The following is a 17,733-nucleotide window of genomic DNA, read 5'->3' as shown; positions in this document are numbered from 1 at the left end:
GTCTAGTGTTACAATACATTACATAGACTGTCTATGAAGTATTTTACCAGGAGATAATAAAGATGTGTGGGTGCTGTATCATTTATTTATTTAGAATTATGTGTTAATACTCTATAAATATGTGTTAGATTGATGTGTGTATTCTAATGGCTATCATAAAAATAGAATTTATAATTTTAGCTGTAATGCAACATCCTCTTTGTAAGTTATTATTATGGAATTTATATATAATAACCTGTAGTTCAGTGGTTATTTTTTTTATAGGGCTTTCATATGAATCAATTATATTATATTAAGAGATATTCTAGCGCCCTCGTGTGGTAAGATACTGAAGGTGCTGTAGGGACACTGAACTAATTTGAACATGCATGAGACTAGTAGAATGAAAGTAGAGACAAACAACAGAGAATATATTGGACATTTGAGAATATGACAATATATTTAGAGAAGAATATATTTGGTACATTGATGATTTGCTTAATTCAGATTGTCCAGATGTAAAAGAAAGCAATGAGGAGTTTTGTGTTACTCTTAAAGGGATAGTTCAGCCAAAAATGAAAATTCTGTCATTAATGACTCACCCTTGTGTTGTTCCAAACATGTAAGACCTTTGTTCGTCTTCAGAACACAAATTAAGATGATTTGATTAAATCCAAGAGCTTTCTGACCCTGGATAGACAGAGACGCAACTACCACATGCAAGGCCCAGAAAGCACATCGTTAAAATAGTCCATGTGACATCAGTGGTTCAACCGTAATGTTATGAAGCTACGATAACAGATTCTGTGTGCAAAGAAAACAAAAATAAGGACTTTTTAACGATGTCCTTACTACCTTTCTGGGCCTCGAACGTGTCACTTGCATGTCAGAAAGCTCTCAGATTTCATCAAAAATATCTTAGTTTGTGTTCTGAAGATGAACAAAGCTCTTATGGGTTTGGTACGACATGAGGGTGAGTAATTCATGACAGAATTTCAATTTTTCTGCTTGAATTGTTAGTCAGAAGCAAACGGGGCCAAAGTCTTGCAATAGCATGGCTAATTACCCCTGCTGGTTGGTGTTGTTATTAGACCATCTGTTTTCATTGATGGCTACTCAAAATAATTGACAAAATACTTTTATTTATTTATATATTGCAAGCAACATATTGTTGCGAAACGCTCCTCCAAGGGATTCGGGAAACAGTGCGTAAATGGAAAACAGGCTTTTAATGAATAAAGGGTTTCAGAATACAAGAAATCTACATCCATATAACGTTCACATAACTTTAAGACTCGACAAACATAATGACCAAACTGAATGCTTATAAAGAAAACAGAAACAAAGGAGTGAATGAGATATTGAATTAACTAATAAGGAACTAAGGAAAACCAGAACAAAACCAAATAAGGGCAAACAGGAAACTGAGGAAGAACACACACATAGCACATATCTTTCACAAATGTTTCATCATAAAAAATAATGTAATTTTTGTCAACTTTCAAAGACATGCAAAAAAAGAAAAAGAAAGAAACTGTACTGATCATGTGGTATTTAATATTTATATTATACTTTTTGCCTTTTACCTTTGAAAGAGCATGACCTCTCACAATCCACACTTCGGACAAAGTCTGCAATGAAACAAACAGTATCCCACTTTGTCAATATGATCTGTGACCTGCCAGCATATCCAATAATCCAGAAACATTCTCTGCATGACTTTTTGCTTATATGATTACTGCTTATTTAATTATTAAGCCTCTCTTAATAATGCGACAGTCACATTTTAATGCATTTTGAAAGTAAAAAACATGGTCCAAAAAATTGTAGCAGACTGTACTTGCTTCACCTAAGTATAGATAAACTAAAGATAAGACTTTTGAAATCCATAAATAAGGGGTTTGACTTTTGTCCATTACACAGACCCACATAAGCCTGTATGCCTGTTAACCATTCACACACACTTGTATAGACATAAACCCACAAACACCCTCACAGGACACTGACCTTCTATGCGAAGTAAGATTTAGAGCAGATCTGCAGAGTGTCACTCCTTCAGAGACCAACGGCCAGCATGAATCTCAAGCTGTGTCTGCTGCTCCTCTTTCTCTGTGCTGTCATTATCCCTGCACAGGTGCGTATGAACAGTTATATGCTGATATACCACAGCATCATTACTTCTGTTATTCTTAAAATACATTGTTGTACATAAGAGACTTTTCATCTGGATGAAAATTAAGTGATGCTATATGTGACCACAAAACCAATTTTAAGTATTTGTAGCAATAACAATACATTGTATGAGTCAAAATGATCGATTTTTCTTTTATGTCAAAAATCATTAGGATATTAAGTAAAGACCATGTTCCATGAAGATATTTTGTAAATTTCCTACCGTAAATATATCAAAACTTAATTTTTTATTAGTAATACATATTGCTAAGGACTTAATTTGGACAACTTTAAAGGCGATTTTCTCAATATTTTGATTTTGTTGCACCCTCAGATTCCAGATTTTCAAATAGTTGTATCTCGGCCAAATATTGTCCGATCATAACAAATCATACATCAATGGAAAGCTTGTTTATTCAGCTTTCAGATATATTTGTATAAATCTCAATTAAAAAAATCATGGTCATATATTATGTTTTGCTTGTAATTGGTCAAATTATGGTCGATTACAGTGTGTAATTTGTATTCATACTGTCTAATGTTTGAATATCAGATTTGAATCACATTTAGCTGATCTTGATAAAAGAATGCATTTTCTGAGCAAGTTTCTCACCTCTCAACAGTTGAAGAAAGAGAAACATGATAAGCATGAGCAACGTGGTAAACATGGGCACCATGATAAACACGGACCACGAGATAAACCTGGGAGGCCTGGCGGTAAACATCATGGAACGAGAGGCAAAGAAAGATTGGAGAGTAAGTGGTCACCCTTTGGGTTAAAATTTAAAACATATCCATATTTATATGTCTTTGCGTCCAATGTCCAATTTACAACTTATGATATCAGGCTTGAGGGCTGAGTTTGAAAGCTCAGATGACTCTGATGACGATGACGATGGAAACGATTGGCTGTTTGAGCTTCAAGGTCTAAAAGGTATGATTCATTAAACAGATTTCTAAAGACATTAAACAGTAAAGACATTTCTAATGTTACAAAAGATCTTTGATTTCAAATAAATGCTGTTCTATTCATCAAAGTGTCCTGAAGAAAAGAATAGCATGGTATCCACAAAAATATTAAGCAGCACTGATGTTTTCAGCATTGATAATAATAATAATAATAAGAAGAAAAATGTTTCTTGAGCACCAAATCAGCATATTAGAATTATTTCTGAAGGATCATGTGACACTGAAGACTGGAGTAATAGCTACTGAAAATTCAGCTTTGCCATTACTGGAATAAATTACGTTTTAAAATATCTTCCAATAATAATCATTTAAAAAAATCACAATATTAACAATATTACTGTTTTTATTGTATTGTCAAAACATTAGAAACATTCTACCAAATTCAAATCAGCTCAAATAAAGGCAAATAAACATTTCCCCCTTTGGTTACTCAGGAAAATGCCGTCCAAATCCATGCCTGAACGGTGGGGAGTGTGAAGAAAAGAGAGATAAATTCAAATGCAAATGCCCAAAGCAGTTTGTAGGTAGAAGATGCCAGAGAGGTATGAATTCACTTCACACCACCTGCTCACCGCTGAAGTTTTGAGTTTTGAAAAGCATTTGATGTTTGTTTTAGGGAAAAGGGTTTGTAAGAAGAGAACCTGTGGGGCAGGACTGTGTCTTCTGACCCCATCTCCTCCCTACTATAAGTGCAAGTGTATTCCACCATTTGCACCACCAAACTGTAGATCAAGTAAGACATACAGCACTGAACTTATGCTGCACCAAGACACTGTTTCTTAACAAACAAACTGATTTGGTTCTAGAATGCTCAGACCAAAGAGAAAAACTGGTCTACAACTAAATCAGATTTCTATGCAACGAAGATATGTGGGTTGTATATGCTCGGTTTATGATTTCTTTGTCTTTTTGTTTAGCTGCTCCATGTAATCCAAACCCTTGTCAGAATAATGGCAGTTGTGTTATAGACGAGGGTGATTTTGATTGCATGTGTCCGGATGGTTACAGTGGACAATATTGTCAAGTAGGTGAGTGTATGATTACAGAGACACTGCATTTCTCTCCTTGGATTAATTTCTGTACATAAAAGATTCTGAATTTAAAATATATGTGTGACCCTGGACCACAAAACCAGTCTTAAGAGTCAATCATCTGAAAGCTGAATAAATACAACTACTGTATTTATTCTGGCCGAGATACAACTATTTGAAAACCTGCAATCTGAGGGTGCAAAAAAATCGCCTTTAAAGTTGTCCAAATGAAGTTCATAGCAATGCATTTTACTAATCAAAAATGGAGTTTTGATATATTTACGGTAAGAAATTTACAAAATATCTTCATGGAACATTGTCTTTACTTAATATCCTAATGATTTTGGGCATTAAAGAACAATCAATAATTTTGACCCATACAATGTATTTTTGGCTATTGCTACAAATATACCCCAGCGACTTAAGACTGGTTTTGTGGTCCAGGGTCACATTTTAGAAATGTAATGGATGTTAGTGAAAAAAGTTTTTTTTTATATTCTTTTGGCACTTCATACATAAATAACATGTCAATTGTTGTCTGTTACTGAGAAAAAAAAATCTATTTTTTATTACTTTTTCATTTTTCGTAATACTTTTTCATTTTTTCCGTTCACATTACAGACAAAGAAAAATATTTAAGAAACTAATTGCATGTTATCCTGCTGATAAGAGCTGATAAAATGTAAAAACTGTAACTTGAATGCAATGTAAGTCGCTTTGGATAAAAGCGTCTGCTAAATGCATAAATGTAAATGTAATCCTCATAGCAAAAAATAGCTATAAAATGGATTAATGACTTTAAAAATGTCAAGCAATGTCATGGTATGGTGCAGGAGTGAACGCAAAAAGCAGAAGAATAACGAGAAACAGTCTTTAATCATCCACATAAGGGTAATCCATCACAGGAGGGTAGTAAACACACACATATACATAGACGAGACCGGACAAAGAACCACTGAACAGAATACAACTTGTATGGGGAATGTAAATGAGGATAATGACTAGACAAACCTGAAGATAATGACACAATAAAACATGAGGGAAAAGTAGGTCACATGGGGAGCACATGGGGAATGAAAACAGTCCAGGGGTGTGACACTGTAATTGTTGAGTTAATCATTTTTTTTGTGGTTAAATTTGAATTTACACTATTATTTTTACATATTTCATTATTATATTATATATTTCAAGTTTTCTTATTTTTTACTCATGAATGTCATGTGGTTTTCTGTGGGCCATACCATTTGATGTATGAATCTGAACTTTACGTTGACACATTGTCATAAGGATCTCAAAGGTTTTGTTCTGTGATATTTTTTTGTTTTATGGTTTTCTTGCAACATGACAACAACATAAACACACAATCATACTGTGCTGTGACTGTATCCTCAGGCCCTGATGACTGCTATGAGGGGGATGGACAGTCATACAGAGGGAAGGTGTCTGAGACAGATGATGGGCATGAGTGTCTCGACTGGAACTCTGAGTTCATTCTGGATAAAGGAGCTTTTCCTTCAGTGGCATTTGCATCTAATGAAGGCCTGGGACCGCATAACTTCTGCAGGTTACAAACATGTGGGGACTGAAAGCCTGGGACTCACATATTAATTATTGACCTAGAAGTATTGCATTCATTGTATGTTAAATCATTTTGCATTTTTTGAATCCTAAAACTTTAACATGTTTAAATTTGTTTATTTTAATGTCAGATTTTTGGAATTCACTGTATATGCACACATGAACAAAAACACATGTATACAGATGGGCTGAGCTGGTAATCATAGTAACCCTCAACTCAACAGCAAATCCTTCATTACAGAAACCCTGACGGAGATAAGAAGCCATGGTGCTTTATAAAGAAGGACAAGAGACTTCGATGGGATTATTGTGATGTCAGAAAATGTCCCATACCTGGTAAGATTTATGATAAAAACACAGTGTGGTTTATAATCTAATACTCAACAACACAAACACAGCAGCCTTTAGATTATGTAGCCATTAGAGTCATTTGACTTAATAAATCAAGAATCATATCCTTGAACCCTCTCTGACCCAGTAGATGTATTAAAGTACATGATCTAACATTATTAAACCTGCATCAAATTCCATTATTAGCTATTACTCACATGCTGTACTATTTCCACAGCAACAACTACCATAAAAATGGTGTCCACCACTGCTGAAGCTCGACCCACCACAGATGGATTCACAGACAGCATTCCACCAAAAGGAACTACTCTCCAACCAACCGTACCAGCTAAGACAGGTAAGACTTCCTCATCATTACCCAGGTAAAACTGATGACAGTGCAGAAGCACAGTTATTAATCCAGCTTTGTTTCATTGAAAGTTTAAACCAAAAGCTGGGGGAGTCGCTTTAATGATATTAATTACCATTCTAAATATAATAGTTAGTTTTTTTATTTCATTTGCGAGAGACACTCCAAGAGTACTCCAGTCCAACAGCACGGCTCATTGAACAGATGTTTATAGCAATGTCAAACTCTAATCTATACAAATCCTCATACTTCGTTTCCACAAATGTCACCTACCAGATGGCAGCATAACCCCAGAGAGCACCAGTTCAGCCCAAATAATCACTACTCCTGTCCTACCAACCACATTACCAAAGAACTATACTTTAAAAAGGGATTTTCTTTCCTGTGGTAAACCTGATCTGAAAAAACAACTACGAACAAACCGGATTTACGGGGGTCTCAAAGCTATTCCTGGAGCCCATCCATGGCAAGTATCAGTACAGGATAGGCCTAAAGGATCCATTCAAGAGTACAGACACATCTGTGGAGGCACCCTTATCAAGCCCTGTTGGGTACTGACCGCTGCCCACTGTATGTAAGTATGGCCTTTAGTACAGTATTAAAGTACATAATCCAACCAATGAACAAAAATTATTTCAATTACAGAATTATTTCAATATTCTTAAATGTTTTGCGGTGGTGAATAAACTGGACAATTTTCTAATAACAATATATTTAGTTTAATAGTAAAACCAGAAATAACAATCGCTTAGTTTATTTTTTTTGTTGTTGTGTGTACAGTGATAAAACGCATGAATACAGAGTTATATTGGGAGGACTAAATTTGATACAAAAGGAGCAAATGGATCAGACTGTGCTGGTTCAGACCACTATCATCCATGAGAAGTTCAAGGTAACCCCTGATGTCGTCTACAATGATATTGGTGAGTATGTAGACATTCATGTGCACAAACAGGATTTTAATAATGATCAGTGTTATAGATTTTACATTTGTTTTTGTTTTTTTTAATTTTTAGTGCTTTCTGTTCTTCAGCTCATCAGGCTTTTATTTTGAAGGTCGTGTTCCTTTTCTTAGCTGTGGCCAAAATTGTTCATATCAGCTTAAGTATTGCACACTATTTTGAATGTCAGATATTTTTAGTTGAAATTATGTAGTGTACTCATTCAAACCCATACAATAAGTAGTGTACAAGAAAATACCCATAATGTATTGTTGGTGTCTCATACAAAGAAAACAAATGATCTAAAAGCTCTGCTGTAGGATTCTTTATTTAGGCAAAATTTACAGAAACACACAACAAGACAGGAGAAGCCCCTGCATAAAATCAGAAAAATATCAAAAAGCACAGACAGGGGAACAAGAATTCCAAAATAAAAGCCTGATAAGAATAAGAATTTTAAAACAAAAGACCTCAAAAATGTTAATATGTTCACATTATTGTTTAGATCCTATGCAATTAATCTGGCTATTTGGTAATAAAAATCACGAGAAGTTCAACAAACTACTTAAAGTCAATACTTTTTATTTTCTTGTATTTTCTTTTTTTTTTATATTCTTTCTTGTGGTGTAGCTCTATTAAAACTGAAAGCTACTAATGGAGAATGTGCTAAGGAAACTCAGTTTGTGAAGGCCGCCTGCTTGCCCAAAGAACCTTTTGCAGATGGAACAGAATGCAGAATTTCTGGATGGGGAGCCACAGAGACGTGTATGTTTCCATATGTCTATTTCTGAATTTGTGTTTAAGTATGAAATGACTGAATCTGTTCTCTTTTCCTTCCTGTCTATAGCAGAGTATGGCTCTGCGCATTTGCTTGATGCACAGGTTTTGCTGATTTCTCAGGAGGCTTGTTCCAGTGATAAAGTATATGCATCTTTGCTGAATGATGGCATGTTTTGCGCTGGCTATCTCAAGGGTGGAGTAGACTCCTGTCAGGTGGGTCATCATTATAACGGTATAATGTTGTTTACTAAAATTAAAAGGAGATGGTACTGCTGTAACAATAATGACATTAACATTCAACTCTCTTTCTGGCAGGGTGACTCTGGTGGGCCTTTAACCTGTGAGAGAAATCAAACACACTATATCTATGGTATAGTGAGCTGGGGAGACAGTTGTGGGGAGAAGAACAAGCCTGGTGTCTATACCAGAGTCCTTAAATATTTGGATTGGATCAATGAAAAATTAATGTCCCACAGTAGCATGTCCATGAAATATTAACCACGTCCACAGTGTTTTCTGTTGTGTACTATGATGCACCAGCAAAGTTTGAGAGAATTCTTCTGATGAATTAAAAAAATCTTGTGTCATCGTGGAATTATTATAATTATTTTTTGAGTGTGTGACACAAATATCTTTCAGTTACATTTTTAATTAACTTTACACTAAAATAATCAAAAGTTTGGTGTCGGCAGTTAAAAAAAAAAAAACATTATTGCAAGGATTAATTAAATTGATTGAAAATTACAGTAACAGCCAGTAAAAATTTCCACACAATATTAAGCAGCACAATTGTTTCAATATTGATAATAATAAGAAATGTTTCTTGAGAAAATCAGCATAGAATGACTTCTGAAAGATCATGAGACACCGAAGACTGGACTAATGATGCTGAAAAAAGAAAACTTATTTTAAATTGTAATAATGTTTCACAATATTGCTTTTTCAAATTCAAATTTTATTTGTCACATACATACATTACTGTATATGTTTTTTTACTGTATTTTTGTCAAATAAATGCAGCCTTGGTGAGCATAAGAGTGTTCTTTCAAAAACATTAAAATTCTTGCTAACCCCATACTTTTGAAAGTTAGTATATATATGGCATGCATTTGCATATCTTTTATCCCACCAGTCTGAAGCGTTGATTCTTCCAAATGATGATAAATTAAATCACATTTGTTTGAAGGTTTGCAGTGCAGTTGAATCAACTGTTGCTCTACAAAAAATGTATGACGTTTTATTTTTAACTTTGGAAAATACAAACTAACAAATCTAATCTACTCAAAGTCAGAGTGAAATCAAAGAAACTTGTGCTAGGAAGGCCTACTTTATCTTCTAAATTCTACAATGTGCATTTAAGCATGAAGTATGAGTTTTAAAGATGATTAAGATCGACAGATCTTAACAGGCTTTGAGTTTGTCCCCTGAAGATCATGACCTGGACAAAGAGCCAGGTGTAGAGAGTCTGTAAATATTCCAGCACAGAAAGAGTAGAGCGGCGTCATGCTATCTACCCCTAAAAATGTCACCAGACCTCCAGAAAAGCTGCAGTAGATCCCTAGAAGCAGGTGGAAATGGGCAAAGGATGAGCAGTACCTCCATGCCAAGCATTGTAGTCTCCATCAAAGTACTCCAGGCACCAAGATTCAGCATGCCGGCCCAACCAGCAGTCCTCCTTTTGGCATTTTCTTGAAATGGATGGGTAAGTGAGACCCAGTTCCCAGTAGATCTTTCCACTCACGTCTACCTCCCAGTAATGGCGACCAGAATCCCAACATTGGACGCTCAAGACGTTGAGGGTGGTGTCAAAGCGTCCCTTATGCTCAGGGACATCTTGCCATACATCTGTGAAAGTGGCACAGTCCCCTTCAGATGAAATAATCAGCTTGGGATGGGCAGTGGAAGGGTCAAGGACCACTTCTGAGGAATCTGCAAAATAAACATGGGATCTACCCTAACTGTTCACAAAGAATACATTTTTTCATTCCACTGTGCTACTTTTCTATTGTTTTTCTATGTAAACAAGCTATTGCAATCTGTTTGTCAGTGAGCTAAAAAAGTAACATTCATTTGCTGCAAATTGTTCATGCAAATGATCATCGATTTTATGTGCTATTGACAGTTACTCACAGCTCTTCAGCAGCCTCTTAGCGATGGGGATCTGTGAACGGATAAACAGTAGTAAACTGTTGGTGAGGCCCAGTAGCTGATCTGATTTGGCCTCATCAAGTTTTATGAGACCTGGGTCTGTCGCTGTTAGCAACTCCAGCACACTGCCAACAGCAAGTAGATCAGAACCACAGATAACACCTGTCCTCTATATAAAAGGTTGAGGGTTAGATTGAGTTTAAGGTTAGTAGCTAGAATTACTATTTTTTTGGCTACACTAAAATTCAAAATAATTCAAACCATACCATTAATAAAATATTCATACCATTTAAATAAAAACAAACAAACAAACAAACAAACAAAAAACTATTGAAATTCTCCCCAAAATGTATTTGATCAAAAATATCATAAAAAGAGTTACTTAAGGGTAAAGCCGGTCTCTGCACACTGAGTCCGAAATGTTCGCACGTTAAAAAATAAATACGACCTCACGTTGTGTCAATCACGTTTGCACACTGCCTCCAAAACTTTCATCCATCAAAAAAAAATTAGGATCAGATTAAATTTTCTGCGTTTTCGCATCCATAGCATGTATTTTGATAGGAAAGGATGGGGAATTTGAAAAAACACATGCGAAAATTTCGGACTCAGTGTGCAATGGCCTTAAAGCCTAAAATTCAGATTAATACAGGGATACTGTATTCAACATTTTGTGCATGTAAACTCAATGAACCCATCCAGCTATAGAATTAATGAAATAATTTAAGAAATGTTTGTTCCTGTAAGCTAAACAGTGTTCATAACAGCAAATTAAATAAACCTACACATGAACTGGATGCTGGCAAACATGATCTCTACAACCAAAATACCTTTGCAGATGGGTCATTCAGATTTCATTGTGCCAGTGAAGCCTGGAATGCCTGACATAGTGACAAAACAATCTCTCTTAAGTGCGGTTCTAAATATACATACCTGTCCTCATACATTGTGACCTATGAGAGAGAGAGGCAGAAATATATAGTGAGAATGTATTATGTTGCAGGGATGGTAGGTTTCACCATGTATTGTTGGTCATTTGAATTATTGGTCTGTTCATGATATTTTTATATAATGACAGCCCATGCTGCATTGAGGTACAACAAATAGAAATAAAAAGAGTTCATGACAATTGGCCAGTCTATTGTTCTCCTGATAAAAGGCTCACCCTGTCACTAAGCTGCACTCAAAAAAATGATTTTTCAGTTTTGTTCACTTTACCTGAACAATTCATGTTGAATTAATGCCATTTTGGCTATTTTTCATTTCAACATGATTGTGTCATGTTAAACTGATTTAAAACTGTCACTCGTTGGTTTAACATAAAGTTTTCATTTTAAAAGTACATGTTTCAATCACTTAGCTCAGTCAAACTGTTATGACTGAATTAAAAATATATATATAATAACTTACATAATATTTATTCTTTATTTTAAATATTTTTGTTTATTAATTTATAGCTTGATTATAATTATAGAAGTGCAATTAAATGGTTATTGGTGTTTTTAGGTTTGTTATTTGTCTTAAATTGCTGTTACCTGAAAGACAATGCATTATATCCATTTAAATGGTATTTGGTTTGTGTCGAATGAAGCACACACTAGCCTATTAGTATGTCTAGTGACAAAATAAAGTTTATGTGGAGTTTAATAATCAACATTTATTGTGCACATTTAGTGCAAAGCAACATAAATGAAAAATGTATATAAAAAAAAAATAAGGCCTTTACTGTTGTTCATATTTATTTGGTTTAATGTCTACTTTCTAAGTTTTGAAAAATAAAGCACAAAATTATTCATACTTACTAATTTTAAAACTTTTATTTTGAGAGAAGAAACTAGAAGAGAATTACATAACTATAAATTTGTATTACATACAATTCATTAAGAATATTACAATATTCAATATTACAATATAATATACACATTACATTGTGACATTACAATATACACCTATCACTTCACACTCAGCACATTCAGCACAGGAGGTGGCGGTATGCACCGAAAAAGTTGGTATGCGACCCGCCAGTAAATCCATAGAAGAAGAAAAAGAAGAAGAAATCTAGATAATAAATCAGACTGATACAAATAATGTTTAGTAAAAGTCAATCGCACATATAAAATGTGTGTTTTTATAAAGTCAGCCGGACTGAATGTCAAAACAGCCTGAAAACAAACGACATTCTCAACCTAAAGGAAGCGGACATTTGTTGTGACGCAATTTGCATATCCTGGCGGCAACATTCATAAAATGCGTTAATGCTGCGCATGCGCATATCTGACATAGATCGCCACACCATTAACTGGAATATAAGCTTAAAACAAACAGGTACGTGTTCATCCATTTCCATCACTGTTATTAGAAACAATATTATCAAACTGTTTTATGATGTCGGTTGATACTAAGTTAATGTGTTATTATGACAGAATGCACGATTGTAAGCCTAAATGAGATGGCCGCGCCATAAACTGTATTAAACAGCACACGAACAGGTAACTGTTAACTTACTGTTAACTTAACTCATCTATCCATTTGCATCAGTGTTATTAGAAACAATTTTGCCAACGGTTTTATTATGTCGACTGATACGGATGAATTTATGACAGAATCCACGATTTTATGCCTGAAAGAGATCACCGCGCCATTAACAGAATTAAACATCAAACGAAAAGGTAAGTTATGTGTCTAAGTTTGCACATGTTTGTTAGTTTAATCATCTATCTTTGCACTCTGTTCATTTTCATGGCATCGATCAAGGATATTATAACAATGTTGTGTTGTGTGGTTGATGGTTCAGTGCGTTTTGAAAGCATTAATGACAATTATTATTGGTTACTGAATATTGTTAATAATAATATCAATAATGGGTATTTGCGCCTTTGGTTGCTAGAATGGTATGGGTGTATGGCGAATCATTTTTATAGTTATTCATATTTGTTATTAGTGTCTTTCAGAACCACACACATTTTAAAGTTGTATAAACTAATAGAAATACTGACTGTAACCAGTACAGTAACGTTACAGTGTTTTTTTTAAATGGTCTCATTTTACAACTCCCATAGAGAAAACCATGAATTTGACCATTTTTGAATCTGTTCAGCTAATCTCTGGGTCTGGTGGGGGCACCAGATAGTGTTCCCTTCTTTCTGAGGGTAAGAAGAAGAACAACGAGCAAACTGTGAGAAGATTAATGGACCTTTCATTTGCATTGAGAAGACAAGAGGTTGCCAAAGAATCTCCACTTATTGCTGACTTTATGAGCAATAAATGAGGTAATTCACCTTAATGTCTTTAAGTGGGATTTTACATAAAATTAAATGTATTAAAATGCCAATAAGTCAAATAAAATAATTACACCATATAAGCAAGTTAGAACACATAGGCTAGCTAGCTTTTTTGGGCATACATTAAAGTTTTGGTGTTTTTCTCTTTGTGTTTTAGGTTTGTGCTGAATTTGCACGGGTATAACTGTTGCCTTAATTTCAAAATTCTTCTCAAAGCTGGATGAACACACTCCAAGTCTTCTGAGGATCTTTGCCAAGAGAGGTGGAGCTCAGGGACAAAGGATAAGGAAACTTCTTGTGCCACTTACACAGGTATGATAACTGCGAAAATTGTTTTTCTAGATAAATTAATCATTTGTTTCTCACTTATGATTTGTGTGACTTGAAAATGTATTAGTTGATTGGTACATGTTGCTAATTTTCTTTATTTTCCCTAGTGTGCCTGCATTAATGTTAAGAGGGAGTGTGTCCTCAAAGCCCTGTTTGTCTACCTAAATGAGGATCCTGACAATCTCATCAAGGAGTACATGGTATTATTGCCTGAATATTCTGACAATATTTTGTGTATAACAATACATTTTATAGTACATTAGTATTAATGTACTTTGTTTCTGTTTATAGGATGTAGATTTTTCCAACGCTGAAGCTGCACTCAAAGAAATGGTGATGGGCGTTTTTGTCATCAGATGTGAAGTTGGTGATGAACCTGCGGATGTTGGAGTAGTTCTTGAAGGAGTTACAGCACTAGAAGGGCTTGGTAATGCAGCTAATGGTGTTGCATTGCTGATTTTGGGCTTATTTATGCCCTAAATCTTAGTTATCCGAAGGAGTTTCGATACACCTTTGAACTCCTGCAAAAAGTGTTCCTGGAGCATGATGGACACAAACTCTCCACCAAAGTTCAAGCCCTCAAGACCAAGCTTTTTACACCTCATTAAAGGACTGATGAACAGACTGATCTTTACCTTGAAACTATGTTTTTTGTGTCAAATAGTCAAAACATGTTCATGTTTCATGTTCACACATTTTGAATGCCTTTTATTGATTTGATTTTTTTTTTAAACATCAAGGCATATGTGAAGAGGAATAGTTTCCTTAAAAATTACATTTGTCCTTAACTCACCCAAAGAAGGTCAAGGAAAACCATCAAGGGTTTCAATGACTCATGGGTTAGTTAATGGTGACTATTTAATTTTTTTTTTTGTTGTTGTCAAACTTGTCCTTTTAAACTTTTTTTTTTCAATGACGGTTTTAATGGCTTCTGACTGTTGTTCAAGGAAAGACGTTTGAATGACAATGTATTTTAAATAGTTTTCAAAGATGTTCCACATAGCACACATTGTGTTTGCTTTTCCTTTACAAAAATGATCCAGGCACATTTTGGAATTTGGCTATTTTTAAAAAAAAAAATTATTAATGGGTTGTTGTACATGTAGGAATGTAAACCTGTTTGTTTCATTTTGCATTGTAAAGGAAAACATTTCTGTAAACTTTTATATATAAGGGGTGGTATTTTATAAGGGGTGGTGATGGCGCAGTGGATAAGACGCATGCCTTTGGTGTGAGAGACCCGGGTTCGAATCCACTGTGAGACACCAATGTGTCCCTGAGCAAGACACTTAACCCCTAGTTGCTCCAGAGGCGTGCGACCTCTGACATATATAGCAATTGTAAGTCGCTTTGGATAAAAGCGTCAGCTAAATGAATAAATGTAAATGTATATAAATTGTCAAATTCAGGCTTAATGTATTATAAGTGTTTGAAATGTTTTTGAAAGTGTGACACCTGCTTAAGCTGTTCCCTAGTAAAAATAATTTATTACATATTTGCTGCCTCCGTAGTCATCATTGAATTATGGGGAAAAACGGGTGATATTCATTATTTTATAACATAGTAGTAACTTGACTAAATGGGATTCATTAGAAGTGATGTAAACATATCGGCTTAACATCAAGGATTAAATTTAAGATAACATGATTAATTGAAGTTCAATAAAAACCATAAATTCAAGTTAATAAGTATTTAAATCATGTTTAGTGAATGTCATCTGTTCATGTTAAATGAACACAAATATTTCAAGCTGGTTTAACATCATCCATTGTTGTTAAGATAATGTGGTGTAATTACGTGGAACCACTGTCCACGATTAAATCATGTTCAACCAAAGTGCTATTTTTTTGAGTGTGTATGTCACTGTCCATCATCCCTTCATTCAGCTGAACCTCAATGTCTCTGAGGAGGATGCAGTTTGCCTCAATGAGGTTGTCTAGCGCTCTAACTGCAGCCATCTCCTCCATCTCCAGCAGGGACAGAGTGATCTTACAGTCTTCCTCCAGAACTCTCCGCATCTCTTCATACTTCTTCACTATACTTTCTCTCATTGCAGAGGACTTTGACTGAGGAAAATGGTGCTCAATTGGGTAATCCAATAAAATATAGATTAATTGTATTTCATTGTCATTTAAATACATTTTTTATTGCTTTCGAAAAAAGTCTCTTATGCTCTCTAAGGCTGAATTTATTTGATTAAAAATACTAGAAATATTAAATAGTAGAAATATTGTGAACAGTTTAAATGTAATATTTTAATATATACTAAAAGTATACCGATGTATGCTGATATACTAAACGTATAATGAGTAAAATAGTATATAGCCTATCTATCTATCTATCTATCTATCTATCTATCTATCTATCTATCTATCTATCTATCTATCTATCTATCTATCGTATATAAAAATATACAGATTTTGTGCTCAGTTTTTGTTGCTTAATATTTTTGTAAAAACCATGGCACATTTTTTCCTGGATTCTTTCATAAAAGAACAGCATTTATTTAAAACAGAATTTGTAACATTACAAAACAATTGTAACATCATAAATATATTTACAGTCACTTTTGATCAATAAAATGCATACTTGCTGAATAAAAGAATTCATTTCTATATTTTTTCTTTCTTTCCTAAATACAATAGAATACAGTACAATAAAAATAAAACTCCTTACTGACCCCAAGCTTTTCTGCAGTATTGTAAATACAGGGCTTAAAATAGCCATATACTTACTGTATATAATTATCTTAAAATAAAACAACCTTGTAAATAATATACTTCTTTTCTTATAAAACCTAATCTAATAATATATATATATTTTTTTAACAGAGTACATAAGATCAAGATAGTGTTTTTGTGATATATTTAAAGAAGAACTGCTTGATTTTATTTTACACACTAGACTCACTTTGAGTTCATTTTGCTTGCCATTCAGTTTCTTCAGTCTGCATCTGACCGCTTCCCTTTGCCTCATGAGACGATCCTGCTTTTTTTTTTTTATTACAGTCTTGGTGAGAAAACGAGAAGAAAAAAAAAAACATGCATGAGAATTCAGGCAAACTTTGACATTTTTAGGATTAAAAATAAGAGTGAACGAAACTTACGTGACACTGAGCTTTCATGTCACTTTGCTGGACTGAGTTGTTAGACTGAGAGACAGTCCTTATGTTGCTTTCACAAATCCTTAGGGGGTAATTTGCAACTCTGTAGATGTTCCAGCAAGCGAGATTTTAAGGAGCTCATGCTTCACTAATAGTGAAAGCAGATCACATGGGTAGGTCACAGTAGCACGATCCTGCCAGAGATAAATGGCATTCACCTTGACTTGTCGCTGTGATGCATCTGTCCCTGCAGTGCTGCTTGCCACCTGTGACAGGACACTCGCATACCGCTTCCTCTCCAGGACATTTTTAGAGGTGGTATTTAAAGAAGAGGATAGTGAGACATTGTCCCATGTGGATTCATAACAATCAGGCTCTGTAATACAGCCTGTGTATACTTTCTACAATGTGGCTATTAATGTTACTCACAGTGAAACAAAGTACAAGTGGATTCTGGGAAATGCAGGAATGAGAAGGTCAGTTACAGCCTTCAGTTCATGCAGTAGCATGCAGGCTGGCCTACGATTCAGAACAGTGAGAAGAAGAGAACAGAATGAGTGAACAGAAGAATAAAAAACATAAAACTGAACACAAATATGAAAAAATCTTCATATTTAAACTCCTGCTCACAGATGAATCCACCAGATGGCGGCAGAGCTTGCACATGGCTGGACATCTTGGGAGAATCAGATTATTTGCTACTATTTTACAAGATTTATGA

The 17,733-nt window shown here is 34.6% G+C and overlaps 2 protein-coding genes across 2 annotated transcripts; one reads left to right on the top strand and one right to left on the bottom strand.

Annotated features, from left to right (window-relative positions):
- Positions 1-1,940: 1,940 nt before the first annotated feature.
- LOC306884040 (hyaluronan-binding protein 2) lies at positions 1,941-9,185 on the top strand. The gene is made up of 14 exons (XM_079439675.1): positions 1,941-2,113; positions 2,775-2,907; positions 2,999-3,085; positions 3,555-3,662; positions 3,737-3,853; positions 4,038-4,148; positions 5,544-5,715; positions 5,971-6,065; positions 6,298-6,417; positions 6,706-7,003; positions 7,210-7,352; positions 8,001-8,135; positions 8,218-8,363; positions 8,466-9,185. The coding sequence occupies exons 1-14, from the start codon at positions 2,054-2,056 to the stop codon at positions 8,646-8,648; spliced, it is 1,908 nt and encodes a 635-aa protein (XP_079295801.1). The 5' UTR covers positions 1,941-2,053; the 3' UTR covers positions 8,649-9,185.
- Positions 9,186-9,535: 350 nt separating this feature from the next.
- On the bottom strand, positions 9,536-17,128 carry LOC306884041 (putative E3 ubiquitin-protein ligase TRIML1; the record flags this gene model as incomplete). The annotated part of the gene is given in 6 exon segments (XM_079439676.1): positions 9,536-9,711; positions 9,714-10,079; positions 10,281-10,423; positions 15,707-15,975; positions 16,820-16,918; positions 17,016-17,128. Coding segments are annotated over 6 exon segments (1,071 nt in total). The 5' UTR covers positions 17,034-17,128.
- Between the last annotated feature and the right edge of the window lie 605 nt (positions 17,129-17,733).

The sequence above is a fragment of the Barbus barbus genome (genome assembly GCF_936440315.1).
Source record: "Barbus barbus genome assembly, chromosome: 18".
Lineage (NCBI taxonomy): Eukaryota > Metazoa > Chordata > Actinopteri > Cypriniformes > Cyprinidae > Barbus > Barbus barbus.
This window is presented reverse-complemented; position numbering and strand designations above follow the sequence as displayed.

Bases quoted from the DNA above. Each gene is read 5' to 3' on its own strand.
- LOC306884040 (XM_079439675.1), top strand. From the start codon at position 2,054: ATGAATCTCAAGCTGTGTCTGCTGCTCCTCTTTCTCTGTGCTGTCATT. The intron at 3,086-3,554 runs GTATGATTCATT...TTGGTTACTCAG, and splicing joins TGAGCTTCAAGGTCTAAAAG to GAAAATGCCGTCCAAATCCA. The intron at 5,716-5,970 runs GTTACAAACATG...CCTTCATTACAG, and splicing joins GGACCGCATAACTTCTGCAG to AAACCCTGACGGAGATAAGA.